We start from the raw sequence: 27,156 nt of genomic DNA, 5'->3' as shown, positions 1-27,156 counted from the left end.
TAAGGTTATGCGTAACCTTAATGGGGATAACGCTACTAGGGGCGATGAATTTTCCAGTTCCGCACTGCGGCTGACTCGCCATTCACCCAGATCCAGATTGCTACAACGAGCAAACAACATGACGAGAAACCTGCCAAGCTGTGTATAAAAGTCTTGGTAGATCCTACCCCAGATTTCTCTTCTTGCCCAGACTCATCATCGCTTCTTAGTTCTCCAGTCCAGTTCCACATCAGCTACCCACCCAAGTCTTGGAACCCCAAGAGAGTTCGCCCAGCATGACTGTTTCGCAGAATAACGAGACCGCCTCTCACAATGAGGACCGCTTCGATGAGAAGGCAGAGGTCGCGGCCGTTGAGAATGCCATCTCTTCGCCTGTCGGACACATTCCTCCCATTGAGATCCAAGCTCGCTTTCCGCTCCTGCGCGATCTCTCGCAGACGCAGATGGATGCACTGAACAAGAAGGTTCGCAGCAAGGTTGATTGGCATATGATGCCTTGTGTCACCCTCATGTTCTTGATGAAGTAAGTCAAGCAATACCAAGCGACTACCAAGATAGCCAAGACTAACAATGAGCTTAGCTACCTCGATCGCATCAACGTCTCCAATGCTCGACTCGCCGGTCTGCAGGAAGATCTTGGCATGACTGATACCGTTTGGAACGCGGGTATCTCGACTTTCTACGTCGGTTACCTCATTGGTCAATTGCCCGGTAATCTCCTCATGGCCAAGACGAACCCCAAGCTCTTCCTGCCTACCATCATGCTCATGTGGAGTGCGGGTACAATCTGCATGCCCGCTATGACCAATGGTGTTGGATTCTGTGTCGTTCGCTTCTTCATTGGTTTGATGGAAGCTCCTTTCTTCCCTGGTCTGACGCTCATGACTTCATCTTGGTACACCAAAGAGGAATCGCCTTTCCGCATGGCTATCTGGCACGCTGGTAACACCATCTCCAACATCATCTCTGGTTTCTTGGCTGCTGGTATTCTTGAGCACATGGACGGTATTGCTGGTATGCACGCTTGGCAATGGTTCTTCCTCATTGAGGGCATTGTCTCCATCATCGTTGCTGTCATCTCTTTCTTCGTTCTCCCCTCTTGGCCCAATGACACCAAGTTCCTCGATGAGCAGGAGCGTGAGATGGCCCAGTACCGAATCCTGGTTTCCAACGGTGGCATTGATGAGAAGGTTGGTGGTACTTGGGATGGTGTTCGTGATGCCGTCAAGGATCCCTTCACCTGGTACTTCTGCCTCATGCACTTTGCCCTCGTCACTGCCCAGAGCTTCAAGGATTTCCTGCCTTCTGTAAGTACACCCAAGCCACTACTTCTGCAACTTGACTAACATTTTCAGATCATGAACACCTTTGGCTTCAACAAGATGACCACCTACCTCATCCAGGCCCCTCCCTACGCCCTCGCTTACATCTCCGCCTGTATCATCGCCTGGTCCTGCGGTCACTTCATGGAATCAACATACCACGTCGTCATCCCCATCATCCTATCTGCAGCTGGTTGCGGTATCCTAATCGGCACCATCAACGTCGCAGCTCGATACGTCGGTATCATCCTCCTCGTTTGCGGTACCTACAACGGTCTCAACTTGCAGCTCTCCTGGGAAACCACTGTCGTCCCCGCTCCTCGCGCCAAGAAGGCCGCTCTTATCGCCATCGCCAACTGTATCAGCCAGGTCAGCCATTGGTTCAGCCCTTACTTCTACCCTCGAAGCCAGGAGCCTTTCTACCGCATGGCTGGTGGTCTTCTCCTTCTCGGCTGTGCTTTGACTGTTCTCTCGGCTTTCCTTGTTCGATGGAGGGCTCAGAAGCTTAACAAGAAACTTGATGAGCAGGAGGGATGGACTCCTAACTCTGGTGTTGAGCGTGGCTGGCGATACAAGTACTAAGTGTGATCTGAAGGATTTGGCGATTATGGACTGGAGTGATGAGCTGATATCTGGACTGAGAAGCGTTTTGGGTAGCTTGAGTTGTCGTTTATCCTTATGATTCATCGTTACGAGTAATGAATATGTTAGCGCTTCATTTTACACTGGTAGCCAACTGTGACTCCACGGTGTTCATCATTCGCATTTACTTCGCAGGCATCGGTAAGGCGAATATGATTGAGTGAACTACGATACATACAATTAATGCTCTTCATACTGACGCACCTCAACTGTTCGAAGAATATGCGAATTATCCAGGCTTGTTCCGTGTCCCCCATTCCCGTCGCCGATGCTATTGGTACTACCCTCAGCAGTATCATCTCCCGCACGAACCTTGGTGGTAACGTACGACTTGCCATTCGGTATGAGAATATTCTCGTCACTTCCCATATCCTCGTTATAGTGAATGCTCTCTGGTGTATGCCCAGTGTTTCGCGATCGCTGTTTGGACGAACTCATCATTTCAAACTGTGACCTTGAGTAATTGGACGAATAGCCTGGCTTGTCTTTGTGAAGAATGGATTTCCATAACATTGGCATGAACGGGAAGCACGCGCAGACGACTCCAATGCCGCACTCAGCGATTCTGACTTCGGTTAGCGGTGTTCAAAAGCATGACCCTAGGTGACTGACCCAGTCAGGTTGATTTGCAGAAAGACGTAGGTCTGATCTGGACTTTCCCCATTATGGATAATGAATACTAGCCGAACAAGGCTAAAGATGCAGGCGATTCCTCCAACTCCAAAGATAGCGACGATCTTGAGCTTTGCGATAAGTCCGACTTGGAGTTTCTTGGTGAGGGGACAGGGTAGAAGAAGGACAACGATGTCGCTGAGAAGACTGATGATGTTATCGACAAGAATGAGAACTCGCTGATTGAAGCATTCGCCATCGGTTGTAGCGCCCCAGAACATTGAGATTGGACGACAGATGAACATCTTGAGGAATAACATGGCGACGTAGTAGACGCCCATAACTCCGAGGAAGCCGTATATCCATTTGACGTAGGTCTTATAAGGAGCGAAGATGCTGGCGAGGAAGAGAAGAATGGCAGCTTTGATGGCAAAGACTGTTGGGCCGTAGTTGACCATGGTCGCATAGACCGTCTGCGACAAGCTTAGCCTAGGGTCGGGTTGGGGCATAAGGAAGAGACGTACCTGGTTATACTGCGTTATGAGATGATCTGGGACATCCCATTGGTGAAGGCCACCACCGTATCTCAACACTATCGTTGTTAGCTTCAAGTGTTGAGTCTGGGCGACAAGTACTTACTCAGCAGACACATAGTGCAGTATCCCATGAAGCCAATCTGGCGGACGGTTAGGACTTGACACAAGACTAGGGTACGCCGAACAAATAACATACATATCCAATGACACAAGCAACTAGGTATCCACGTTAACAAGGGAATCAAAGTTGTAAGGGGTATGGACATACTGTCATCTAGCCGAAGCCTCATCGCCAGCCTGTAACGGGCCCACAGACGTAAAAAGACGAATATCGAACAGACAGACATTGCGATTGCATTAGAAGCAATGCAGATGTAGTACAACTCTCGGTTTGGATTGTCAAAGTTGGTCTCCTTCCCCGGAGGCGGTTCCATCGCTGGTTTGGTCATGTTGGCTTTGAGTTGCTAGTTGGAGTGAATCCAGAATAGTCAAGGTGCAGAACCAAGAGGAAAACTCAAAGACAAGCGACGGTAGGACACAGCATGTCAGGCACATATGTACCCACTGAAGACACCAGATGCAGGTAATAGGAGCTACGACATGGCGGCGAATCCTCCGTTCAGTGATCAACCGCAGCTGACAGTGGGACCAGTCAAATTTCTCAGGCCTAGGATTTTGAGGCAATGAATGTAATAGTCACAGATAATATGATCATTTACTGATTTCACATGGACTCGGACGAGTGATGGACCGGTATGAGCAAAACCCCTGAGAATGGCCCATTGTTCCTGTCGCATGCATACTCTGAGGTCATAAAGAAAGGTTCCTCACCTGCTACCGAGATCAATACCCGTCTAGGTTCGAACAACAGTATTAGATTTGTCGAGGGAGGCATGGATGTCAAATTCGAGGAACTGCGTTCCGCGCGGGTAGGATACGACTGGCTTGCCACGATCATAACATCAGATATTAATCTTCAGCACTCGGTGGGGGTTTCATTGTGAGACAAGGTCCCTTTGACAAGCGAAGTTGCATTTCAACCGCCAATCCTTTCAAACGCTCGAGAGAGAAGAGTCAACAGTGCTGCATAAAGTTATGAATGTATTCCAGAAGAGCTACCGAAATTAGACCACTCAAACTGACGGCCCCCAACCTCGGCACATAGCAAGATCTCAAAATAGAAAAGATCGCCAAATCATATGCATGTTGGTCGTCCCGTCGTTACATCGCTTCCGTACTCGGCCCATTTATTGTCGATCACCGTTTAAAATACCCCCGCCGGTTTAATTCCCCGGGCCGTCTTCTCTTTCTCGGTTACGAGAGAATTTGGTGATATGATGCGAAGGATCCTTGTGTTCACATGTAATTACTGATTGAGTGGCTGTCGTGTAAAGAAAATTTCAAGGAAGGGCATAAAAAGCAATGATAATGATACGATTTTGTTACTCTGTTTGAGGGTATGCTGAGCTGTCATCTAGCGGTTGGTTGTGGCATGTGAAGGTAGACGAAGTATCTAGAAGATAGCTTGTGCATTTGGTGGCGAGGAAATACCTCCCTTCATGTTAAACGGCGAAGATGACATGAAGAACGTCCAGCGGTTCAATTGCTTGCATGTCTCTGCCAATCTCTCCAGATCAAACAACTCACCTAAATCATTAGCACTTATACCCTCTGCAAGTAGTGCAAACTTACCAATTGGCATCCCCCATCCAGCCAACATATACTCATGCATCAAAACACCCCCTTCACTTGGCGGGTATACCTGTGCCCATCAGTCTCTGACATAACACTGCTCGCACAAGCTTACCTCCCAACTAATAGCATCACCCGCCACAGCTGCAAAACCCGTGTTCCATATCCACTTGAGCACATCCATTGTTCCTTCAACGCCTGCATGTTGAGGACTTGTAGTAGCAGCATATGCCTTCTTGGCGTCTACATCCATAACATGCTCCCATTCTTTGATCACGCCAATGCGGACAAGAAGAATGTCACCGCGTCGGAAGGTGATGTTGCATTCTTTGGCAATCTGGAGGATCTCGTTGAGCTTGATAGTGTGTAAGGAGAAGGTTGAGTAGGCGATGCCGTTCTTTTCAGCCCATGATGCGTAGTCGATTAGAACTCCACGGCCTGCAGTACGGTATCAGACATGAAACGAGGGTCGGGGGTTTCTGACCGACCTGTTATTCCTTCTTGAGCCCAGTGGTGAATACCAATACGGTCATTCGTCCTATCCAAAATCTCCTCCTTCGTCGTCCCTCCATAAAACACCCTCTCTTTACTCCCCTCCTCCCTCGGCATAGAAAAGTGTCTCAATCCGTCCCACTGACTACTCTGCTCTACCAAAGGTCAACACAATCCCAAAACCATAATAATAATACTAACGGGGATTCATAACATAAATATCATCAAATGCAACACCATCCAGCAGCGGCACCATCTTGAGCTCACACGGCTGCCGGTTAAAGCACGCAAACTCAAGCTTATTCAGATCCCAACCGAGATTGACGCGGATCCCAGTCTTGATCTGTGTCTGTGCGGCTGAAGCCACCCGCTCTGGCGTCAGCAGGACGAGACGGCCTAGACCTTCTTCTCGGCTGCCTGGTTGGCCTATCCAGATGCGTTTGGGATCGGGGAGTTCATCCCATTGCTTTTCCATAAATGAGGGGTCCATTGTGAATAAGGTGAGTGATCGATGCAGGAAATATGCATTGAGGGAGCTTGTTTATAGCATCGCGATGGTGAACCCCTCATGCATGTGAGGTTCGTTCCACACATACTGTCATGATCCGAGATTTTCGAGACAAGGATCGGTTAACGGATTGCTTATTGTCTCAATTACATGTTTCTCAGTTACATCCGAGTGGGTAATAATATGCAGACCTGTCACAACAGGTAAACCACGCTGTCGATCCCTGTAGGCGGCAGGCCAGCCGAAACCGGCACGTCTCTTCCATCTCCCGGTGATCTACATGGGCTGAGGTTACAGTAGGAATGTGACTGTCAAAAGACCCGAGACAATCACGCCGATCATAGTTCTTCTCTCTCTTCTCTGCTTAATTGACTTTTTTTTCTTTTCTTTTCATTTCTTTTTTTCGCTCCCGTATCTTGTCGAATTGGTATATGCAACGTGTACACGAGAATGCCGCAAACTGGGAACCAGACGAGCTTGTACAACAAGCTCGTCATTACTTTTGTCGCAATCGGCGGAACTGTGAGTTTGGCCCCTCGTATTCACGTTTAATTACAATTAATCTCAATAACTCTATTTGCGACTTGCTAACATTAACTCACAGACATACGGATATGCAGCGTCCATCATCGGAAGCACAATCGGCCAACCGGGCTGGTACCAGTTCTTCAATCTTCCTGCCGACGGTGAACCAGGCTACGATACTATAACGACACCGGCGATCGCGACGGCCAATGGACTCTTTTCCGCTGGCGGCGCATTTGCGTGTCTGGTGCTTATGTGGGCTTGTGATTACTATGGACGGTTGAGGAGTATTCAGTTTGGATGCGCTTTGGGGATACTTGGTGGTGTTCTTCAGTGCGCGGCCCAGAACCTTGCGTGAGTACCCGCTCCATTAAACGCTGTCGCAAGTCAAAACTAATGGTGTTTTAGTATGTTCCAGGCTGGAAGATGGATCATGGGCATGTGCGTTGGTCTAATGGCTACCGTTACACCAATGTATCTCTCCGAAATGTCAAGTCCCCTCGCACGTGGCTGGCTCGTCGGTCACCACGCTATCTTTCTCGTCTTCGGCTACATGCTGTCCTCTTGGATTGGCTTCGCAGTTTACTTCTCCAAGAATCTCGAGTTCGGCTGGCGCTTCCCATTAGCCTTCCAAGTCTTCCCTCCGCTGGTCTTGCTTCTTGGCTCACCTTGGATCCCTCGCTCGCCGAGATGGCTCATGTCCAAGGGCCATCGTGAAGAAGCGTGGTCTGTTCTCGTTCGTCTTCGCAGGTCGGCCAATGATCCTGAGGATCTGGTTGCCAAAGAGGAGTACTACCAGATTGAGAAGCAGCTTGAGCTTGATGCGAAGAAGCTTGAGGCTTATGGGGGAAGTCCATGGAGGGCTGTCTTTCAGAAGAAGAGCTATCGCAAGCGTATGCTCATTGGGTTCATGACTCAATGGGGAGCAGAGTTTGGAGGTCCTCTCATTATCGTAAGTGCTAATCTCTCCACTCAGCATCATGACTAACAAGAGCAAGAACAACTATGCAGTCATCCTGTATACTAGTTTAGGCCAAACTGGATACATGCCGCTTCTGTTGTCGGCCTTATGGCTAACTACAGCCGGACTGATCTACAACCCTGGTGGTGCTTGGCTACATGACAAGGTCAACTCTCGCCGTAAGATGTACATGACTGGCTTCATCGGTATTGTCATTACCACTTCGATCTACTGCGCCATGATCTCGCTGTATGCTGGTACAGATAATAAGGCTGGAAATGCCATCGGCGTACTGTTCATGTTCTTGTACCTCGCCTTTCAAGGCACCTTCTGTAACACAACCATGTACCTTTACGTCTCAGAGATCTTCCCAACTGAGATCCGATCCATTGGTATTGGTTGGTCTTTATTTGGACAATTTGCTGGTAAGTCCCCTCTTATCTCACTAAACGAGGACCATACTGACATGTCCAGCTACTATCATTCTTCTCCAGACAGCGCCTATCGGGTTTAATGCTGTCGGCTGGAAATATTTCCTCCTCGTTATCTGCTGGAGTGTTCTATTCATCCCCGCCATTTACTTCTTTTGGCCTGAGACTGCTAGACTTTCTTTGGAAGAGATTGGTAAGCAGTTTGGCGATGAAGTCGCCGTGCATATCACAGATGCGACAGATGAAGAGCGCGCGGCGATTGATAGGCAGTTGATGGGCGAGATTCATGGTGACAACAAAGCACCCGGTAACGCTACGAATGAGATTCCATCTAGCAACAGTAGCCAGTACATCGCGACCAAGCAGTAAGCTGGCGAATGTCTGTCACATGCCAAACGGGGTCTGAGGTCCTGTGAGGAATGGGTACCGTTGGGATAGTATTAAAAGACCAGCAGGCCATTCATTACACGTTTTTAGAGTTGTGCACAGTGATTTTCATCACTGTAATTGAGTGAATGCATAAATTGAAACGCGACAGAAGAGCCAGGCGCAACGACAACTTCACATGAGGCTCGCATGCCAAGGCACAATCGAGCAACCCTTTCCTCTCCCCCGGAATTCCCAGCGCCGCATCGTCAAACCGAAAATGTCAGTGCTTAATCTCACCACATTGAGGATCAGCAGAACCACGTCAATCAGTTCATCAGCAGCTTGCCCCCGCCCAATCTTTTGGAGCCATACGCGGCAAATGTGACGAGCGCTGGGGTTACAGCACTAATGCCGAGCATTCACATGTTCACCAACATCCAAAGGAATCAGACCCTGGCAACTTGATCGACAAGCTGCATAGGGGGCTCCCGGGGTCTTAAGCGTCTCTTGTCTCATTCAGCGCGGGATATGCCGGACAATTCACTGCATCGTTCTCTCAGTTAACGAGTAAGGTGACTAGATTGCCCTCCCTCCATCAACATCCAGATTAACACCTGTGATAAACGAAGCCTCCTCACTCGCCAAAAACACCGCTGCTTTAGTAACATCCCTGATCTCCCCCATTCTTCCAAGTGGAACATTCCCCAGCGCCTTCTGAACCTCTGGCGTGATCTCTTTCCCAATAAATGTTGGAAGAAGACCAGTCATAGTCGCCAAGGGACAAATGGAGTTGACGCGTATTCCATCCGGACCATATTCCGCTGCAAGACCCATGGTCGCCTGTACCTTAGCATTAGCTTTGCGTGATATGGGTCAATCTGACTTGACTTACGTTTGTGATCGCTCCTTTGGATGCGTTGTACCATACCAAGCCTGGGCGAGGTCGATGAGCGCCTACAGAGGCGATGTTGATCATTGAGCCTTTTGAGCCTTGCTTTTTGACCTGGGTTGTGAAGGCGTTGCTGCCGAGGAAGACGCTCTTGACGTTGACGCTCATTACCTTGTCAAATTCTTCTTCAGTGACTAGGTTGGTGCTCTGCCAACTGTCAGTTTCACTTCCATAGTTGAGCCTCAATCTACTTACCTTGTTCTCATAGCTTGTACCGGCATTATTGACCAGAATGTCAAGATGTCCCCAAAGCTGAACGGCTTTATCAACAGCGCTCTGCCAATCCGCTGCTTTGGTGACGTTCATGGTCTGAAACTCGAAGGATTCAGACGTCGCAGCTACTTTTTGGCCTGCTGCTTCGTTGATGTCGCAGATGAGGACCTTGGCGCCCTCTTCAGCGAAGTGCTCAGCGATGCCTTGACCAAAGCCAGAAGCGGCGCCTGTTTCTGTCTCAGCAGTGGTCAGAGATGCGATGAGGGGTAAATACCTGTAACAATAGCGACTTTACCATCTAAACGACCCATGATTGCTGTTTAGTAGCTGTAAACTCGTCTGAACATCGAGAAGCGACTGAAGCGACGTGATACATATACCTGCCCCTCACGTTCGTGGTTGTCTGGAGAATTGATTCCCTACCACGATGGGTAGCCCAGAACGGGTGCAGATCTTAACTATGTACGGCAGGTGGCTTGAACTCTAGGCATCTGCAGCGATGAGCCGACTCGCTGATTATGTTGGTGGTCGAGAAGCGGGGAATTCTGCATTGACCATTACTAACTGGGTTCTTACGTGCATACCCAGAAGACAAAGCGTATGACGAGAATAACCAACAGCTTTCATGGAACTTGTCCCATTTTACTGACGATCTCATTTCAATTTTGAGAACACAAAGGAGACTGTTACTCAGGCCGTTTGACTCATTCCTCTGCCACACCACTATCGCCCAAGGTCGACAACTCATCAACCAGAGAGCAAAATGGCTTACTCGTTACCTTTCAAGGTAAGCATGTGTAATAAGACCAGATGAACTCAGTTAACTAGCACAAGCTCAATCGTTCTGACCTTCTCATCACCGACTCTTACATCCAAGGCCAAACCAAACCCGCCCTCTCAGGTTCAACCTTCGACGTAATCGGTAAGCTCTCTCCATATCACAACATCTCACCGATCTTACACAGCATCTAGATCCCGGAACCAATAAACCGTGGACAAGAGTCACCAACAACTCAGCCGATGACGTCGACGCAACCGTCCGCGTCGCACACAATGCATTCCAATCTTTCAAGAAAACCTCCCCTCGAGCACGTGCCCAATGGCTTCTCAAATGGGACGCCCTCATCCGCAAGCACAAAGCCGATTTAGCCACGCTTTTGGTGTATGAGACGGGAAAACCATACGTCGAGGCAATCGGGGAGATGGATTATTCTTTGACGTTCGTATCATGGTTTGCGGGCGAGGCAGAGCGGATCCAAGGAACTTGTTTCGCCCCGTCTGCGCCAGATAGACGAGTAGTCACTATCAAGCAGCCACTCGGTGTCGCCGTCGCGTTGGTGCCGTGGAACTTTCCCGTTGCTATGGTTCTGAGAAAGGCTGCTGCTGCGTTGGCAGCTGGTTGTACGATGGTGGTTAAGCCATCGCCTGAAACGCCGGTTACTGCTATGGCTTTGGCCAAGTTGGCCAGTGAGGCTGGATTTCCAGACGGCGTTCTGAATGTCTTGCCGACAAGCTTGGAAAACACGCCGTCGCTTAGTGAAGCTCTTTGCAAACATGATTTAGTTAAGAAGGTTACCTTTACAGGATCAACACGCGTTGGGACTCTGGTTGCGAACCACTGCAGTTTGGGTCTCAAGAAAGTGGTTCTGGAGCTAGGCGGTAACTGCCCCTGTCTTATCTTCGATGATGCAGACATCGAAGCAGCTTTGCGCGAACTCGTCGGCCTCAAATGGCGTCATGCTGGTCAAGCTTGCGTTACAGTCAATCGCTTCCTTGTGCAGTCTGGGGTATATGACAAGTTCCTTCAGCGCTTCGTTGAAGAGACTGCCAAGTATGTCATCGGCCACGGCGCTGCTGAAGGAAATACCCTCGGACCTGTCACGAAGCCCGAAAGTTTGGATCGAGCTGAGCGACTTATTAAAGATGCTGTTTCGAAAGGTGCTCGAATTGTCACTGGAGGCAATCGTGTTTCCCCCAAGGGAGGCGAAGGCGGTTATTTCTTCGAGCCGACGATTCTCGCTGATATGTCGCATGACACTCTGATCTCCTGCGAAGAATGTTTTGCGCCGATTGCTGCTTTCTACAAATTCGAGAAGGAAGAGGAGGCGGTTCAAGCGGCTAATGATACACCGATGGGTCTTGCTAGTTATGCGTTTACCAAGAACGCGGATCGGATCTGGCGAATGCTTGAGAATCTTGAGGCTGGAATGATAGCTCTTAACACCGGTGAGTATTCTGCTTGGATCTTGGTGGTGTGTGCTGACGAGATACTAGGCAATTCTTCTGCGGCGGAGTCACCCTTTGGAGGGATCAAGATGTCAGGTTATGGAAAGGAAGCTGGAAAGGATGTGGCTGTGAGCGAATACATGATCTCCAAGACGGGTACTATTACAGTCCACGGGCTTGTTTAGCCAGTGAAGAAACACATATGTTCCTCTGGGAATTGGCAGCTGGCCTCCCTCACTACCAGTATTATCTCCACTGGCACCATGCTGGAAGCGAAGAGATAACTGTGGCTAGCTAACAAATACCAATCTGGTCAAGGCCCTGAGGCTAAGACAAGTAAAAGCATCTTTTGGTTAGGCGACAATTTCATATTGTATAATCGAGTCTCGGCATGATTCGTGTTTGCTAGTCTGCAGAGCTGAACTCCTGGGCTCCTAGCACAAGAGACTATTGGTGCTAGTCTGGCGGGGACTCCGGCAAAGCTGCAGAAGCCCGCCACCCGCAAGTAATGCTTCTTTAAAACGTGGACTAAATGAGCTTGGTAAATACTCAAGATAACCAGAATGTGAAACGTATTTATCTACAGAAATAATAGCCGAATACTGAAAGATATTTGGTCTTATTTTGGTCCAGGGTTCCCGATTCTAGTAACTGGTCTTCCGGTCATATCCCCGATCAGAACTGCCCCGCAACTGTGCATAAATGATACTGAGACATTGATTATGACGGCTGAGCCTAGACCAATATTATCGCAAATAGTCCCTGGTCAGGCAATATTATTATACCTCTCAGCTTCATTCAGCCAGCCACGTAAAACGAACTGGTTGTAAGGCTACCTCCGTCTCCCTTCTTCTAGATACAAGTGATCGATCTGCTTTATAGATATAAAAATGATGTTGTCCTCGTTCTCAATAAACTTGACAATTTCCTCTTCCCTTCATTTCATAATATGCTTTGCTAAAAATGGGTTTCTTCAACTCCATCGCTGATGCATTCTCCAAGAATGGCGCTGTCACCAAGTTCTGCGAGCAAATTCCCGTCGTGGGCCACGTGACTGCCGGCATCCAAGCTATTGCTGGCAACACCGAGGAGGCCAAACGTGCGCTTGCTACGAGTACCGGCAACCTCGTCAGCACCGTTGGAGCTGTTGGCGGTTTCGTTGTTGGTGGACCGCCTGGGGCAGTTGCAGGCGGAGCACTCGGAGGTCTGGCTGGTACATTTGTCGAAAGTGGTATCGCAGGCTCAATCAACAACCCTTCAGTCAAAGGGGATCTTGGAGATGTCACGGCGGGAAAGGTTATCGCCAACATGGGACTTGGTGGAGCTTCCGGTATGCTTGGTGGCGGAGGCGGCCTGCTCAAATCTGGTGGCACAGCATTCGGCAAAGAGCTTATGAAAGGAGCTGCTAAGATCGGTGCTGGAAGTGCAATCGGACAGGGTCTGAAGTAAGTCCTCAAACGTCTTTGAATCACACAATAGCAACATACTGACAAGCTTTGTTCACCAGGGGCTTAAAGCCAGACGCAAGCACAGGCGATTTAGATGAGACTGAGCCCGAGACGCGCAAGTACGTCAGCCAGATCAACAAGACGAAGTCAGATGCCTGTGCTGCGCAGATGATTGCTATGGCTGCCAAGTATCCGGTCACTCCAGTCAGCGGACCATCCCTCAACGCCGGAGGATGGTTGCGGGGAGCGATCACGGTCGGCCAATTTCTGGAGCTTGGTACGGCTGAGTTCACACAAGCTCTGGTCTACTTCCACGAAAGATTCGATGCGAACGGAGCACAATCTCAAGGTGGCATTGACAAGGCTGTCACCGATTTGATGAACAGAGGCGGCATGATCGTGGAGAACGGTGCGAATGTTCAGAAGACTGCGGATCAGATCAGGACCTTGTTGGAAGATGACGAAGTGACGCTGGTTAACCTAACAAGCATTGCAGCACACTCATTCGAATTTGAGTTTGACGAGCATTGATAGTAATTTAATGGGGACTAAGGCGGCCAATTGGCGAGAAGCCATATATGAGGGGAAATGCTGCATTTCTGATGAAAGCATACTGGAACATATAGCGTGAAATCAAGCCTTAGATGCAGCGAGTTACTTGACTTGATACCGATTGCGGAGCAGGTGCCTTATCTTGGGAGCTTTTGTTGATTATGTGTCGAGACTTACCAGGAACCAGAAATTCCACGTAGCTAATAGTAAAAACCCAGGACATCCTTGTTTCTTATAAATTTGGCCTCGTTAAGCCTCAAGACCATCATCAAGCTCGCCACCGCCAACCTCGAACTAGCACTCTCCCGTCGCTTTTACTCGCGCTGTTGTCGTTTTCTGCCTCCCTTTAAACGATTTAAAACCCCTCTGTTGTTGTTCATCAGATAAGCAATGCGGTGTCAGTCAGACGAAAGGATTTTAGGGTATCTATTTCTAACAAAATAGTGGCATGTTAGCCAATAGCAATAATAACTTGGTTACATGCTGACGGGGTTGAAGAGAGATGAAGGTGACATTCTTAGCAGCTTCCGAGGCAGTGAGTCGTGTAGAGTAACTTGATATGGACTAGAGCTGACACGACGCGGAAATCCGTTTGCTTCTCCAGCACAGACTAATTAATTTCTTGTCGCAAATCCATCTTCTTCAATTACTTCAACCTCTTTTTCTACTATTGAGCAATCTTGTGTGAATTGGCTGATCAAAATGGAGATAATACCCGTTTCATGGAGTGACCAGCCCAACCCAATCCCTAATCTCCGTACCCGAACGTTCTTCATTACAGACCATCCTCTCGACGAGCAAATCCTCAAAAACGGTCTAAATAAACTGATCAGAAATCATTGGCGAAAACTAGGCGCGCGTCTTTTCCCATCGCATGGGGATACACGCCTAGAATACCGTTTACCGCATGCTTTCCCAGATGACTATGAGCTCTTCAAATGGTCCTCCGTCAGCGCTGGTTATTCCTATGGCGAGACTTATGAATTGTCCAAGATTCTGCATCCAGGCGATGGTGTAGCCTTTTTACCAGATATGGAGACAATTGACGCGCGGTTGAGGCCGCAGGACTGGCCATATGAACGAAAAGACGAGCCGCCTAATTCGCCGCTGCTGTATGTCCACTTAACCATGTTTTCGGATGGAGCTGTTCTTGCGATGAGCGTTCCGCATGTCTTTGCTGATCAAGGTGGCTTGGCCAATATCGTCAAGGCATGGCTTGCTGTTATCGAGGGCAAAACACCACCAGAAATGACAGGTTACAAGGATGATGTACTGGGAGGTGAAAAGCTCTCCAACGTTGATGTCAATCAGGATGGACGGATTGGACGGATGCGCATCCGCAGCAAGAAAGACCAGGCGTTGGTGATTGGAAGAATTGCTCTCGACCTGGTGAAAGACAGGAAGGAGGAGTCTAGACTCGTTTTTCTACCAATACAAGTGGTACAAAGTTTGAGAGACAAGGCGAGAGAGCGCTTGGATGGAAAACACATGTTGGCGAATGAGATCAGCAACGGTGATATCATTACCGCAATCTTCACAAAGGTAGATTATCAACGACTCAAACTCAAGTCTGCCATGCTAAAGACGCCGAATAGCTTGCCAGGATCAATTCCGAGTCCAAGTACGATATTTCGCTTTCCTCAACCATCAACGGTAGGTCCATCTAGCCATCCAAGAAATCAGCTAACAAATTAGTACGAGATCGCATTCCCCAACTTCAAGGCGAAAAGGGTGAAGGATTTGTTCATAACGCCGTACACTATGCAACAGCCAACTTCGCAATCAAGCCCTCAACAGAGCTAGACGACATTGCTCTCCAGAACCGAAGAGCCGTCAACAAAGCCCTAGAGGAATCGGATATCAAAGCTGGAGTCAACACTCTCCGAGAGCTCGCTAAGGCGAACCAAGTCATGCTTATCTGCGAACCTCACCATAAGCTCTACAGCTCTTCAAACTGGAGTGGTTCATGGCATGGAATAGACTTTACGAAAGCAGCGCCTAAGTCATATGACTTGTCAAGCCATAGGAAAGAGATGGTTGTTCTTGGACAGAGCAAGACGCTAAAAGCGCCGATGAGATGTAAGTGCACTGTCATGTTGAGGTGTAAGATACTGACTGGTTGATAGACCGCGTTGTGATTATGTGTCGAACAAGTGAAGGCTTCTGGTGCGACTTTGCTGCGCCAGTCGAGACCATGGCCTTGGTCGATAAGTTTATTAGGTGGGATCCTTCGCTGGGAATTCTTTTAGAGGAGATGGAATCTTACGGCACTTCCGAGAGTCGAAGAGCGTTCAAGTCAAACTGCGGAGTCCCGCGGTCATTGTCATTTTCTTTTATGCTGCAAGCAAAAAGGGGTTCTCGGTCAGAACAATAGCTGATCTCTCAGCCAAAGGTTTCATCTCAAGTATCAGGGAAGATAACCATGTATTGCCTATATAAATTACTTTGTGTTATTTGCATTCATGTTGGGTTTGAAGTTTCTTTTATCTCCCAGCCTTATGTTACTACCATAGGTACTTATTTCTATAGTATACCACTATGAACTCTAAACTTGCCGAGGTCCGACAGTTCGCTCCCTTGGCTTATTGCTTGCCTCGTAGTATCTACCCACAGCCCTCTCCCAAGACTCTTGAATAGTTCCCCAATACTTTTCTGGATCCTTTTTCATATGCCCAACATGTCCACTTTCAAATAACTGCCCCTCGCTAGGGTATCCAGCCTCCTGCGAAACGGCCATATATCCTTCAATATGCTGCCACGGAATAAGAAAGTCTCCCTTTCCATACAAGAATAGCCTTGTGCTCTTCTTGCTCTCCCACTGCTCATCGGTGAAGATCCTGTGGCTGAACTTAGGCGCAGATTCTCTTCCCGCAAGATAGTCGAATACATGAATCATGCAGAAGAACCAGGCGCATAGCACTTGTGTTACGATGAATGGCAAGGGGAGCTTTGCTGCTAACCCGATAGCCATGGCGTAAGAAAATCGCTTGAGGTTATCCCACGTAAGATATGGAGTTCCGGGCGTAGAGTCATAGACCGTCAGCGCATGGGGCATCGGCCGGTTGTAGGTCTCCTTATAGGCATTCAAGGTGGCTGAGTAGTTGATAGTTCCAGAATTAGACATCACGTGGAACAAGACTGAACCGTCTGATGCATTGTTGGGGAAAACCTCATGTATAACCGAAAGCATGGCCTCTGTGCGCTGAGCCACATGGTCGATGAAGCCTTTGTAAATAGGCGACAGGACCGCGACTTGCTTGGCATGAGGGTACAACTGTCGATAGACATCGGTGAACTTTGATATGTGCCTTGGAGGTGCGTCGCCCCAGCCGTAGATGACGATTGTCCGAGGATGTTTTGGGTTTGGCTCAGTGCCTGTCAGCGTCTCACCCGGGCGAACGAAGACTCTATTTGATAAGGCACTGAAGCCGACAAAGTTACTAGGCCGTGTAGATTTGCTCATGGTAATCTAGGACTTCAAGGTGATTGTTGAAGATCGTTGAAAAGAAAGGAATATCCAGAAACCATCCTGCTATATATCATGTTTCTCAGAGGATGTCTGAATAAGCTTATTCAATCCTCCAGAGAACCCGGATTGGCAGGGAAGTGACAAAATGAAGCTAATATGAGAGACCTTCTCACGTCAGATCAATCGATGTGTTGTGATTGAATATTCAGTGAGGCACAGTAGCTCTAGAGAGATTTGTGACGTGGAACAGTAAGCACTATAGTCTCGGCTTATGGAGTCATATAATAGTTGTTGGATCCCTGTAGTGGTAGATGTTGGATTGAACCTCTAAAAGCCTTACGTTAAAACTTGGCTTACGATAAGAATTACTGGTTGTGCTGCTTACGGTCCGAGGCCAGCAATCTTGCCATTGAGCGGACTGATGCCAGTCTCAACAGTTGTGTCGGGGCGCGAATGATTTACATTACTCATTATATTTATTGTTACATGGTAGTGAAGATAGACGCTAACTAATCATGAAATGTTTGTGTACTGCGACATCAGAAACTCATACCATTCGCTCTTGGTCCGAGGTCGATGCCTGGTCCTGGGTTTCTGTAAACACCACCTTGGTCTCAACCTTCTTCATGATCCCATTTTCCCAGTCGGATGTCCTTCGGTAGGAGTCATCACGCGACATATCGTCAAGTCGGACATGACCTGTGCGACTCGCGGTGACAAACGTAGTCATCCGGCCACTGACCAATTCATCGCGAACCCTCTGTCGACCTCCCTCGGTCGGTCTAGCGTCTTGCTCTCTTGAGCTCTTGACTATGTGGCCGAGAAGAGAGGCGACGTTCATCTCAATGTATAGTTTGAGGAGGTAGACGAGTTGATGGAACTGGACATAGCTGATAGCCGTTAGACATGAGACAACGTAGGTGTAGGGCATACTGACACAACAGGACTGGGGAGAAATGTGGCTCCCATCAGCACGCAATCCAACGACACTGATATAACAACCATAATGACGTTGAAGTGGAACAGCTCAGTATACTTCGTCAATCCGCAAGCGATGAGTCGCGACCGAACCAGGTATATGAAGTAGAGGTTAAGCGATAAATCGACGATCAAGAAGACAGCCTTTTCGGTTCGGTCCCAGACAATGTTGATTTCTTCGTACAGGTGAGAGATCTGTAAGCGAGCCGGTACCCAGATGCAGAAACCGCTGATGTTGATCAAGCTCGCAACCACTGCAACTCCCCACTTGACTCTGTTGATGTTCGTTTTGTTACCGAGAAGGAGGGATATTCGATTAATGATGATCTGGAGGGTAAATTGGATCTGCATACTCCAGAAAACAACTGCAGAAGGCGTAAGTATAAGTCTGAGGCTGATGATAGGGCGACGTACTGATAAAGAAAAAGACCCAGAAGCTAGAGAGCGGTATCAGGTCAGTACGCTTCGGGAGAAGAAGACAGAGGAGACTGACCTTGGTGGAGCGAAGCCTCGTAGCCAGCAATAAGTGATGATTCCCATACAGTTGCATCCAATCCAATCAAGCCAGCACATGATGATGTATGCGCTGAAAAGCCTTTTTCTCTGGTACGCCTGCATCGTCTGCTTGATGGCCATACCAGCAGTGAACATTGACGCGCCCATGCTGAAGCCGAAGATGAGACTGACAATGTTCATCTCCAGATCCTTTGGAGTCTCGGTCTTGTACCACGGAGGAATCAAAAAGCCCGCCATGGCTGGAGTGTAGTGAAGGACGAATACTAAACTTTGATATGTTGACTGTCACAAGAAACGATGAGACCGATGCCAAGAGCGGGACCAAGATATAATGACTTATAATAACAGACGGTTCAATACGAAAATTTGACAGATCTTCCCCTGGTTTGGGCATTGTATCCATGATATGCAAAACCAAGGGGGTCTTAAGACTACCGTTAGCCTCGATCTCGAATACGAGTCAGTGCCCAACACCCACCAACGGTCAATTTAATGCATGAAGATCGCAACCCCAAAGCCTCAGCGCCGGCCGCGAGCATAGCGTATTGAGCAGTGAAGCAGCCGATCTTGCGACCCAAAAGTCGCAGATTTAATGCTAAAAGAGCGGGCTGGACGCTATCCGTTGGCGCCACGGAATTTTGAGTTAGTGTCTTGACTCGGGAAATTGTAGAAATTGGGATGAAAGCGATGGGCGCCGATAAGGTTCGGGGTATTATAGCTGAGACTTGCGCTGAGATCGTGAACGAGTCTGGGGAACGAGGAGCGAGAGTTTGGCGTTGCCGTGACTGGACGGTCAAGAGTCCAATTGGACGTGATCTGGGGAAATATTATCGATATGCCGTTTGATACGATACCTGAGACACGGCACAATCGGCAGTGAATTTATCGTTGCAACAGCAGACGGATCAACGCAACGCCCAACAATGACAAACTCGTTACCGTAAGCTATAATGTAACCAACTCCTCCTTCCAAGACTTCGAATTGCGCTGGAACACCATCCACTACCGACAAAACCCCCACCAGGCGTGACCCATTGGGTTACAAAAATGGCGTTTAAGTTTTCATGGAACAAGCATGGAACCACTAACCTAGCAGCGGCACAGTTGCTGTCGATGCACTAGCAATGTCAGCCTTAAACACTAAACCCACTGGATTGGCTGGAAGCTCCGGGGTATCTCCCCCGTTGCCAGGCTTGTGATGTTTTATCGGACGATGGCTGTTTTATGTTTTTCCCGGGGTCAAGCGGGACGGATCCAATTGGTTTGGTGTGGCTACCTGGTTTGTTGATCCATGAATATCGTATTTCATTTTCCTTGGATATGAGATGCTGCAATTAATGATTAGGAGAGGCCGATTCTTTTGCGAAATAAGGATCGTTGAAACAAATCCCTATTGGTATTAATGAGCAAAAGTGCTCAATCGCGCTCTGTAAGCTAGTGCAAGCGCAGCCATCGCGTCCGTTGGCTCGCGTTGCGCTGAGACGGAACCGCGATGTTGAGCCCCGATTTAGCCCTGTCGATCAGAGAGTGCGGGGGAACGCCTCAAGAGGACGATGAAGATGTTAATTTTAGTAACGGCGATAAATTGATCAAAGCTCGATTTCTCACTCTAGACTAATCATGGGATGGCGATCTATGTTTCATGATGAGGACAAGAAATAAATGCCTGACCGTTACGCTGGCTCTTCGCCTGTCCCGCCAAAGTCAGTAGTCGACAAGCTATTGCAATACCTAACAACGGCCATCATTAGGTGTTCAATTCCTAATTATCAGTTGATGGTCCAAATGTTTGCCTGCACCAAGAATGGATGTTATTATGGGCCAAAAGACATAAACTTGCACAGAGAAGTTCTAGATTCGAGTTAATGAAACAGAGGAATCGCATTACCTCATCGCATGAACTCAATTGTAGGACCGAGTTTATCTTTCAAAACTTTTGGTTTCGTGATGCTACAGATCGTCACAAGGAGAACGAACCTTTGCCTTCTGCCAGTGAGTATTGGATGTCTAAGGCGACAAGGGTACTGATGACAGTACAACGGTTTCCCAGCTGAAGAAGCTAAGTGTACAGGAAAGCCTCATGCCACAACAGCCTCCAGATCCAGATAATTATACACATCGTCTTTTCTCATCTTTCAATCTTCAAGCTCAGCATTGTACCATATAGTAAGTGGAATCAGGGCGAAATTGAGAGGAGATTTCAGTGTCAGGAAAACGTCACAAATTTCAACTATTACTCAAGGATCAGGGATTTGGTAGGAATCAAGTATAGTATTAAGGTATTATTAACAGGAGAGACAACTCTTGAGTGTGAGTACTACACAGTATGGACTAAAGCAACATAGCACCAACTGCAGCGACCAGACCCATGCCAACAGCTCCGTGACCAGCAAGTCTCATGCCCGAGTTTGGCGTTGTTGTAGCCGATGCAACAGGAGTCTCAGTTCCCGAAGTCGCATCCGAAGTAGCGCTGCCTGACGATGCCTCGGTGGTACCAGTAGTAGCAGCAGCCGCCACGGTCGTAGTCTCAGTGCCAGTGGAATCAGTAGCGGTCGTCTTGGCAGTTGTCTTTGCACTTGTCGTAGACGTAGACTCATCATCGTCGGCGCCGAATTCCTTGATATCCAACACATAAGTCCCGTTCCCACTGACACCGTCCTGCTCGAAACTAGCCCAACTGGGCTTTCCGTTTGTTCCCAAGGATACACAGGCCTCGCGGTACGCGTTGCTAGCGCAGATACTATTTCCATCGCTGGTAACGCCACCACCGGCGTTGGTGCAAGAGACGAATAGCTGAGTGACAAGCTTGGCCGTATTGTCGAAGAATTCGTGGTCAGAGTTGGAGCTCAGACACGTGCGGCAGCCATCCATGGAGCCGTACCAGCCATCCGGGTTCGGGATGCACACACAGTCCCTTGTTTCGTCCTTGGGCCACTTGAGCTTTTGGCACTTGAGCATGGCCTGGTAGATAGGCCAGCAGCCGCAGTCGTCGAGCTTGGAGGGGCTGTCGTCTGCTTCTTTGGTCTTGGACCAGCCGTTGGGCTCTGCTGAGGTGAAGCCAGAGATGGCAACGAGTGCAGCGAGACTTGATGAGAAATGCATGGTGAAATAGTTGGGTGTAAACGAATGGCGATGTTGTGAAACGAGTGACGTGAATGGAAGTTTGCAGAGGTAAAGGGAATGCGAGATGATGGGTCTTGGTGAGATTTTAAAATGCTCTCCTGCATCACCGGATAAATCTCAAATTGACTAGCGTTGTCAGCTGTAATTTCCGGGTTTAGGCGCCAGCATCCATAATTCGCCCGGCTGCTTTCCGTGAGATCTTGGCGTGATATATCGCACGATCGGTTAGCAATGCTACAAGCCTTTCCAGCTTATCTTTGCTTAATCGCGGGATTAAAGTTTACTTGCTTCAAGAGAGCTTGCTCATTTCATGTAACGACCTGATATCGCCATTAGATATCATGACCGTTGAATCAATCAAGCGGCTTCATGCTCAACGGAGATTTTCGCCAAGGAAGAGTCATTCCCCAGATGGAAATCCCCGAGACAAGGATGTAGGTGGATATCCCCACCGCCGGTGACGAGAAACCTTGAGACTAACTAACTATCACGCGAAGTGAGCTGATTGACGATGAGGAACATGTATCCTCGCGTGGAGGGGTTTACAGTGATTGGCTCCAATGCATTCGAAATCCCAGGGATCCTAGCCTTGTGGAGCTAAATCGGTTATAACTTTGTGAAGGCGCAACTCTTGGCTTGGCAGTGACCTGTCTGCGGAAACAACGGCATCGTCTTTATTTATTGCCAAGGTGATTGATCGGAACAGCTACACTGCAAATCTGCATTTGAACACACAGGCAATACAATTTCGGGGATCTATGTCAAGCTTGACATGTGTTTTACACTTTAAAGTAAGCACTACCTGAGTTACCCTAAACTGCCATTAATAACTCAACTAGCTCGGTGACATTCTATTATATTCACTTTGTAAAATAACAAAATATGATTATATACAATCCAATGTCTCAATTTTATCTCCTAATACAAAGCCGCTTTTTAAAACCCCTTTACTTGCCAATGCGGTTGGATAGCCACTCTTGGATCTGCGAGAGACCAGTAGAGTTACGCTTGCGAGACCTAGACTGTGAAGATGTTTAATCATATCTTTGATCTCTTTGATTCGAAGCTCTGTATCTAGTGGAGCACTAGTCTCAACGGGTTCTTCGAGAGTCATGGCATATTTGCTGAGTACTAGACTACGGATACTGCTGTTGATGACTGTGGCATCCCCAGTACTTGGTAGTATTTAGATAATGATTTATAAGCAGTGTCTCGTAGACCTTTGCTTCCGCTAGAAATGCTTCTTTGGCAAAATTGCTGTTGTTTTGGGCGTTAGAATAAAGAGGGGTGACGCATTTAAGGTAGCAGTATTTTAACATCGCCTCGGGACACAGCTTAAGTAATAAGTCGTACTCTGGCTTGAGTTCTTGCTTTAGAATGAAGAGGTGTTCATACTAGGCAAATCCGAGTTTATTACCAGCAAATGTGGCAAAGGTCTCTGGGATGTCGCGAATGGGAAGTGATGTAAGGTCCAATTGGGATAAGTCCAACCCTTTTGCTCGGTGCATTGCAAATCTTGTGTTGGTTGTGACAATGAAATGGTCTCCAGTGCTGATTCGGACGCCGATATCAGTTTTCTGATACTTTAGCTCGTTTTTGTTGTCGCTCTTCCATTGTTCATCACAGGAGATAATTTTCAGGGTTGGGGATGTTTCAGGCACGACGCCAGACTTGTCGCCCCCTTGCTGAGAGGTCGCCTCATCACGCTCACCACTGCTCTTAGCTGGAAGTGATGGTGAACTGGCAGCGCGTTCCGAACCAGACGTGTCCTCGGTCTTGCTACGATTGGAAACCCTCGAGTTGGAGCGCTTGGCGGGCGGCTCGGCGGTACGCTTATGAGATCTTATGATGAATACGCGGGAAAGTGGAAGCAGAGGACGCGCGGTGTAAAGAAAACGATTGTTAATTGAAGGAAGCTGGTGTGGGGCAGTACTTAATGAAGGCCGTAGAACATAAATGTTTATTGACTGTTCAACGTATGACTGACAAAGGGCCCAGGAAGTTAGGAACACCTGAACATTCACTACCCTTTGCTCGACAACACCTTCAGGCGCGGTATGTGCTATCATACACTGTCATTGCAAGTCAAGGGGAGGTGAAGAGCTACATGATTTGCTCAGTTTCGTCTCTGAACGGTGCGTGCGTTTATTGGTTGTTGATGTGAAGTGATTGAACCATATGATTGGCTGCACTTCATCTTTGCTGGGACCCGAAATCACTCGTGAAGAGCTCAAGCCAACTATCATAAACTCGCCATGTAGAACAAAGAAAGGGCTAGCAAACAAACAATATTGCATACATCGTAACTCCGAGGTCCTCTCCCAGCTAATCACGGGCGCTGGATACGCTGCCTCCGTGACCGGCCTCCCAAATCTGCCGTCCCCACATTCTCTCGGAAGACCCGCGGGGTAGCAAGCGAACTATATCCGAGCTGCCGTCAAAGATGTATAACTAACCTCTCCTCATACAACACTTGATCAAATAATTTTCCAAGCATAATATCATCAATATGTCTACAAGAAAAGGTCCATTCCGACTCGTCACCGTCAACACGGCGCCAGAGCGCGCAAAACGCCTCATCGGACGCTTAATCACCGAGCTGCAAGATGACTATGAGATCATTCACGTGGATAACTGTTCGAGTAAGTTCAGCAACGGTACAACACGGACACGTAATTAATTAATTTAGGCATCGATGAGGTTGTGCCTAAAGTGACAGAGCACAAGCCCAATGTATTGGTGAGTGAACTATGAGTCAGAGAGTCTATGCGACAACTCTAACTTTCTTTCTCAGTTCTCAGCTTCTATGTGGTCCGCTGAGGAGGCGGAGCAAATTCACTCTTTGGCAAAGTCTATTGTGCCTGATATCAAACTTCATGCTATTCCGACGGGATTGCAGGTTGAGAGGGGACCGGATGCTATTGTTGAGTACCTTGTTGAGAAGGTTCCTCCTCTGCTGGATAGCTAGATCAGTCAAGCTGGGAAGATCAGCCAGATATCATGATCAAATATTTTGGACACCAGACAGATTCTACGAGATTATTTACGTGTTGGTTTCCACGTTTTGTATACTAAATCTGCATATCAGCATGAACGTGGCTGCCTACCCGTTCCCAATCTCATCACCATGTAGTAAAGGTCTATAGACTTTCAGTTCAAGCCCAGACGTGTCCCTCCATGCTCCGCCTTCACAGATGACTAACGCTGGACCCCTCGGTGTCAACCCTCATATTCCAAAATCTCTAGTAATATCCCTAGCGAATAGTGGTGTAGTAGGTACCGCCCCCGTTCAGGTCGTTAGATCTGAACCCAAAATCCCAGAGTCAGCCCCTACAATTCCCCCTCCCCTGATTACCACAGAAAGCACAGAAAAAGCAGAGATAACAGCAGTCAGCCCCCCAATCCCCCAGTACGAGCAGAAATTACGGCAATTACGAAAAAAAGAAACAAGAACAAAGACACTACCCAGGGAAGAAATTCGCCCTCCTACCTACTACTACACCACTCTTCGCTTTTGCCAGTTGTGTATAATAAAAGATGTCTCTTTTTGCCTCATACTGTCTATTATCTAGTTGGACTACCAGTTCTCAAAAGTAATAAGCAACTTTTAATATACAGAAAAGTCTCAACCCTGAACGATCTGTTGGATAGATAGACCTCCAAGAAAAATGCTCAGGTAAATGCAATACCGAAAGGCTTCAAGAAATGTCAATAGATGCTCTGGCATATGTTGTGCGTTCCGCTCTTCGTGAATATCGTGTTTTGTATTTAACCTTTATACCGGAGCCACTGTCGCCTGAGGTCTGTTTTCAAAGTATGTTGGATGCCTATCTCTGAATGGTTGACTTCACGCAGCCGTCCCTGGTATACTTTGACAACAACCTCAGACATGTCCACCTCACAGATGACTAACGGTGATAACAAACCTAGCTGCCCAACCCTTATATTCCAAAAGTTACAGTATTACTACCACAATCAAACACGAGTGGTGTAGTAGGCACCAACCACGATATCAGAGATTCTGAACCTAAATGTCTAGAGTCCACCCCTACAATCCCCCCTTTCCCTAGCTACAACCACGAAAGAAAGAACAAGGATAACTGTAATCAAGAAAGAACAGAGATAACAGTAACTAAAATGAGAAAAGAAAAAGAGAAAACAAGAAAACAAGAAAACAACAAAAGAAAAGCCTACTACACCACTCATCATTTTTTGCCAATTATGTATAATATATAACAAGAGATCTTTATGGCTATAAGTGTCTATTACAAAGTGCCTGACTACTCGTTCTCAAAAGTATTAACCAACGTCCCGATATGTGGCAGGATCTCAACCCTGAACTCATCGCCATGGGAAAGAGTCTCTTTGGGCTTTCGGCCCATGCCTACGCCGGCTGGTGTACCAGTGATTATGACGGTGCCGGCGGGGAGGGTTGTGCCTTGAGATAAAAAGCTGACCAGCTTGGGAACGCTGAAGATGAGATCGCTAGGCAATGTCAGTTTATGAACTCTTGGAAAAGGGAAGATGGCACGTACTCCAATGAGCAGTCCTGCAGGACCTTGCCGTTCTTCAGACCCCGAATATGCAGTTTGGAGGGATCTGGAATCTCCGAGGTCGACACCAGAGTAGGACCTATCACTGATTAGCATTTTGTCGCCACGTTCCGTCACGAGACATTACCAATTGGGCAAGCTCCATCAAAGCCTTTAGAGAAACACCACTGAGACTGGTTCAGTTGAGACACACGACTCGAGACATCATTCGCTGCTGTGAAGCCTAGGACGTAGTCCATGGCATTCTCTTCAGAAACATTCTTGGCTGCTTTGCCAATGACGACCGCCAATTCAGACTCGTAGTCACCGCTTCCGTCATTTTGAGTGATCTTGGGGAGGAGAGTAGGAGCTGGCCATGGGTCACCAAGCGCTGTGTTGGGCTTGCTGCGATAAATATTAGAACAGTGTTTATGAGGAGCTGTTAGGAGACGTACAGGAACAGCGTGGGGATTGTTGGGATGTCCATGTTGACCTCCTTCGCATGCTGAACGTACTGCAGACAATCAGTTCACAGTCTCATTCACTTCATTAAATGAATATCCTTACGTTCAATCCGATACATCGAATAGTTCCAACCTCCTCCTGCGCCAAAGGTGACAAGAGTCGCTCAACGGATTCCGTGCGATCAGTACGCGAACCAGGCGATAAGACCGACCGCCCCGAAAAGACGTTGACAGAAATATCTTTTCCCTCACGAGATGCCAAGCCGACATCGAGAGAAGCCTGTACCGGCTCTCCGATCAAGATGCTCGAAGGCGCCGATTTAGGAACGAAGCGCACAAGGCCTGTCTCATCGTTAGCAGTAATCACGCTAGGATGGGGTCGACTTACGTTTGAATGCAGAAGAAGCCATCGTGAATAGTCTGCTATTGCTTGGATCTCGACTCGCTGTGCACTTCTTTGGTATCACTTTGTACTCGCAGTATCATTCACTCTGATGAACGAAGCCGCTCACCAACTCCGCTATTATCTGCCGATCTCCTGTATCGGAGCCCCGGATATCCCGCTCACCACTCCAACCCCGCATCTGGTGATGCAA

General features: G+C 48.1%; 13 protein-coding genes across 16 annotated transcripts; 6 read left to right on the top strand and 7 right to left on the bottom strand.

Annotated features, from left to right (window-relative positions):
- Nucleotides 1-46: 46 nt before the first annotated feature.
- On the top strand, nt 47-1,904 carry FOIG_14993 (uncharacterized protein; the record flags this gene model as incomplete). The annotated part of the gene is made up of 3 exons (XM_031216295.1): nt 47-523; nt 581-1,307; nt 1,356-1,904. The coding sequence occupies exons 1-3, from the start codon at nt 276-278 to the stop codon at nt 1,902-1,904; spliced, it is 1,524 nt and encodes a 507-aa protein (XP_031053977.1). The 5' UTR covers nt 47-275.
- A 240-nt stretch (nt 1,905-2,144) lies between these two features.
- Nucleotides 2,145-3,561, bottom strand: FOIG_14992 (uncharacterized protein; the record flags this gene model as incomplete). The annotated part of the gene is made up of 6 exons (XM_031216294.1): nt 2,145-2,529; nt 2,577-3,049; nt 3,101-3,168; nt 3,216-3,252; nt 3,309-3,328; nt 3,381-3,561. The coding sequence occupies 6 exons, from the start codon at nt 3,559-3,561 to the stop codon at nt 2,145-2,147; spliced, it is 1,164 nt and encodes a 387-aa protein (XP_031053976.1).
- A 740-nt stretch (nt 3,562-4,301) lies between these two features.
- Nucleotides 4,302-5,837, bottom strand: FOIG_14991 (uncharacterized protein). The gene is made up of 5 exons (XM_031216293.1): nt 5,498-5,837; nt 5,293-5,451; nt 4,920-5,242; nt 4,805-4,874; nt 4,302-4,759 (listed from the first exon to the last, which is right to left on the bottom strand). The coding sequence occupies exons 1-5, from the start codon at nt 5,784-5,786 to the stop codon at nt 4,626-4,628; spliced, it is 975 nt and encodes a 324-aa protein (XP_031053975.1). The 5' UTR covers nt 5,787-5,837; the 3' UTR covers nt 4,302-4,625.
- Nucleotides 5,838-6,123: 286 nt separating this feature from the next.
- FOIG_14990 (uncharacterized protein) lies at nt 6,124-8,333 on the top strand. The gene is made up of 5 exons (XM_031216292.1): nt 6,124-6,326; nt 6,409-6,683; nt 6,738-7,281; nt 7,328-7,715; nt 7,765-8,333. The coding sequence occupies exons 1-5, from the start codon at nt 6,255-6,257 to the stop codon at nt 8,088-8,090; spliced, it is 1,605 nt and encodes a 534-aa protein (XP_031053974.1). The 5' UTR covers nt 6,124-6,254; the 3' UTR covers nt 8,091-8,333.
- FOIG_14989 (uncharacterized protein) lies at nt 8,319-9,706 on the bottom strand. 3 transcript variants are annotated; one of them, XM_031216289.1, is made up of 4 exons: nt 9,527-9,706; nt 9,235-9,479; nt 8,983-9,186; nt 8,319-8,930 (listed from the first exon to the last, which is right to left on the bottom strand). In XM_031216289.1, the coding sequence occupies exons 1-4, from the start codon at nt 9,561-9,563 to the stop codon at nt 8,667-8,669; spliced, it is 750 nt and encodes a 249-aa protein (XP_031053971.1). In that variant the 5' UTR covers nt 9,564-9,706; the 3' UTR covers nt 8,319-8,666. The 3 variants fall into 3 exon arrangements, with proteins under 3 accessions (XP_031053971.1, XP_031053972.1, XP_031053973.1); XM_031216290.1 differs by having other exon boundaries at nt 9,235-9,706; XM_031216291.1 differs by having other exon boundaries at nt 8,319-9,186.
- Nucleotides 9,707-9,854: 148 nt separating this feature from the next.
- On the top strand, nt 9,855-11,663 carry FOIG_14988 (succinate-semialdehyde dehydrogenase; the record flags this gene model as incomplete). Of its 2 annotated transcripts, XM_031216287.1 has the most annotated exons (3): nt 9,855-10,039; nt 10,087-10,174; nt 10,225-11,663. In XM_031216287.1, exons 1-3 carry the CDS (start codon nt 10,016-10,018, stop codon nt 11,661-11,663), a joined length of 1,551 nt encoding a protein of 516 aa, XP_031053969.1. In that variant the 5' UTR covers nt 9,855-10,015. The 2 variants fall into 2 exon arrangements, with proteins under 2 accessions (XP_031053969.1, XP_031053970.1); XM_031216288.1 differs by having other exon boundaries at nt 10,087-11,663.
- Nucleotides 11,664-12,441: 778 nt separating this feature from the next.
- Nucleotides 12,442-13,457, top strand: FOIG_14987 (uncharacterized protein; the record flags this gene model as incomplete). The annotated part of the gene is made up of 2 exons (XM_031216286.1): nt 12,442-12,923; nt 12,986-13,457. 2 exons carry the CDS (start codon nt 12,442-12,444, stop codon nt 13,455-13,457), a joined length of 954 nt encoding a protein of 317 aa, XP_031053968.1.
- A 723-nt stretch (nt 13,458-14,180) lies between these two features.
- Nucleotides 14,181-16,003, top strand: FOIG_14986 (uncharacterized protein; the record flags this gene model as incomplete). Its single annotated transcript, XM_031216285.1, has 4 exons — nt 14,181-15,020; nt 15,074-15,131; nt 15,174-15,557; nt 15,605-16,003. The coding sequence occupies 4 exons, from the start codon at nt 14,181-14,183 to the stop codon at nt 15,850-15,852; spliced, it is 1,530 nt and encodes a 509-aa protein (XP_031053967.1). The 3' UTR covers nt 15,853-16,003.
- A 20-nt stretch (nt 16,004-16,023) lies between these two features.
- FOIG_14985 (uncharacterized protein) lies at nt 16,024-16,941 on the bottom strand (the record flags this gene model as incomplete). The annotated part of the gene is made up of 1 exon (XM_031216284.1): nt 16,024-16,941. One exon carries the CDS (start codon nt 16,939-16,941, stop codon nt 16,024-16,026), a length of 918 nt encoding a protein of 305 aa, XP_031053966.1.
- A 448-nt stretch (nt 16,942-17,389) lies between these two features.
- Nucleotides 17,390-19,274, bottom strand: FOIG_14984 (uncharacterized protein). The gene is made up of 5 exons (XM_031216283.1): nt 18,920-19,274; nt 18,419-18,865; nt 18,340-18,362; nt 17,885-18,290; nt 17,390-17,837 (listed from the first exon to the last, which is right to left on the bottom strand). The coding sequence occupies exons 2-5, from the start codon at nt 18,676-18,678 to the stop codon at nt 17,495-17,497; spliced, it is 1,032 nt and encodes a 343-aa protein (XP_031053965.1). The 5' UTR covers nt 18,679-18,865; nt 18,920-19,274; the 3' UTR covers nt 17,390-17,494.
- A 1,394-nt stretch (nt 19,275-20,668) lies between these two features.
- On the bottom strand, nt 20,669-21,753 carry FOIG_14983 (uncharacterized protein). Its single transcript, XM_031216282.1, has one exon. The coding sequence runs from the start codon at nt 21,541-21,543 to the stop codon at nt 20,773-20,775; it is 771 nt and encodes a 256-aa protein (XP_031053964.1). The 5' UTR covers nt 21,544-21,753; the 3' UTR covers nt 20,669-20,772.
- Nucleotides 21,754-23,965: 2,212 nt separating this feature from the next.
- FOIG_14982 (uncharacterized protein) lies at nt 23,966-24,702 on the top strand. Its single transcript, XM_031216281.1, has 3 exons — nt 23,966-24,206; nt 24,254-24,303; nt 24,359-24,702. Exons 1-3 carry the CDS (start codon nt 24,074-24,076, stop codon nt 24,530-24,532), a joined length of 357 nt encoding a protein of 118 aa, XP_031053963.1. The 5' UTR covers nt 23,966-24,073; the 3' UTR covers nt 24,533-24,702.
- Nucleotides 24,703-25,801: 1,099 nt separating this feature from the next.
- On the bottom strand, nt 25,802-26,970 carry FOIG_14981 (uncharacterized protein; the record flags this gene model as incomplete). Its single annotated transcript, XM_031216280.1, has 6 exons — nt 25,802-26,049; nt 26,100-26,196; nt 26,245-26,501; nt 26,552-26,610; nt 26,664-26,902; nt 26,949-26,970. The coding sequence occupies 6 exons, from the start codon at nt 26,968-26,970 to the stop codon at nt 25,845-25,847; spliced, it is 879 nt and encodes a 292-aa protein (XP_031053962.1). The 3' UTR covers nt 25,802-25,844.
- Between the last annotated feature and the right edge of the window lie 186 nt (nt 26,971-27,156).

The sequence above is a fragment of the Fusarium odoratissimum genome, assembly GCF_000260195.1.
Source record: "Fusarium odoratissimum NRRL 54006 unplaced genomic scaffold supercont1.46, whole genome shotgun sequence".
In the NCBI taxonomy this organism is placed as follows: Eukaryota; Fungi; Ascomycota; class Sordariomycetes; order Hypocreales; family Nectriaceae; genus Fusarium; species Fusarium odoratissimum.
The sequence above is the reverse complement of the archived record's forward strand: the minus strand, read 5'-3'. Positions and strand labels throughout refer to the sequence as shown.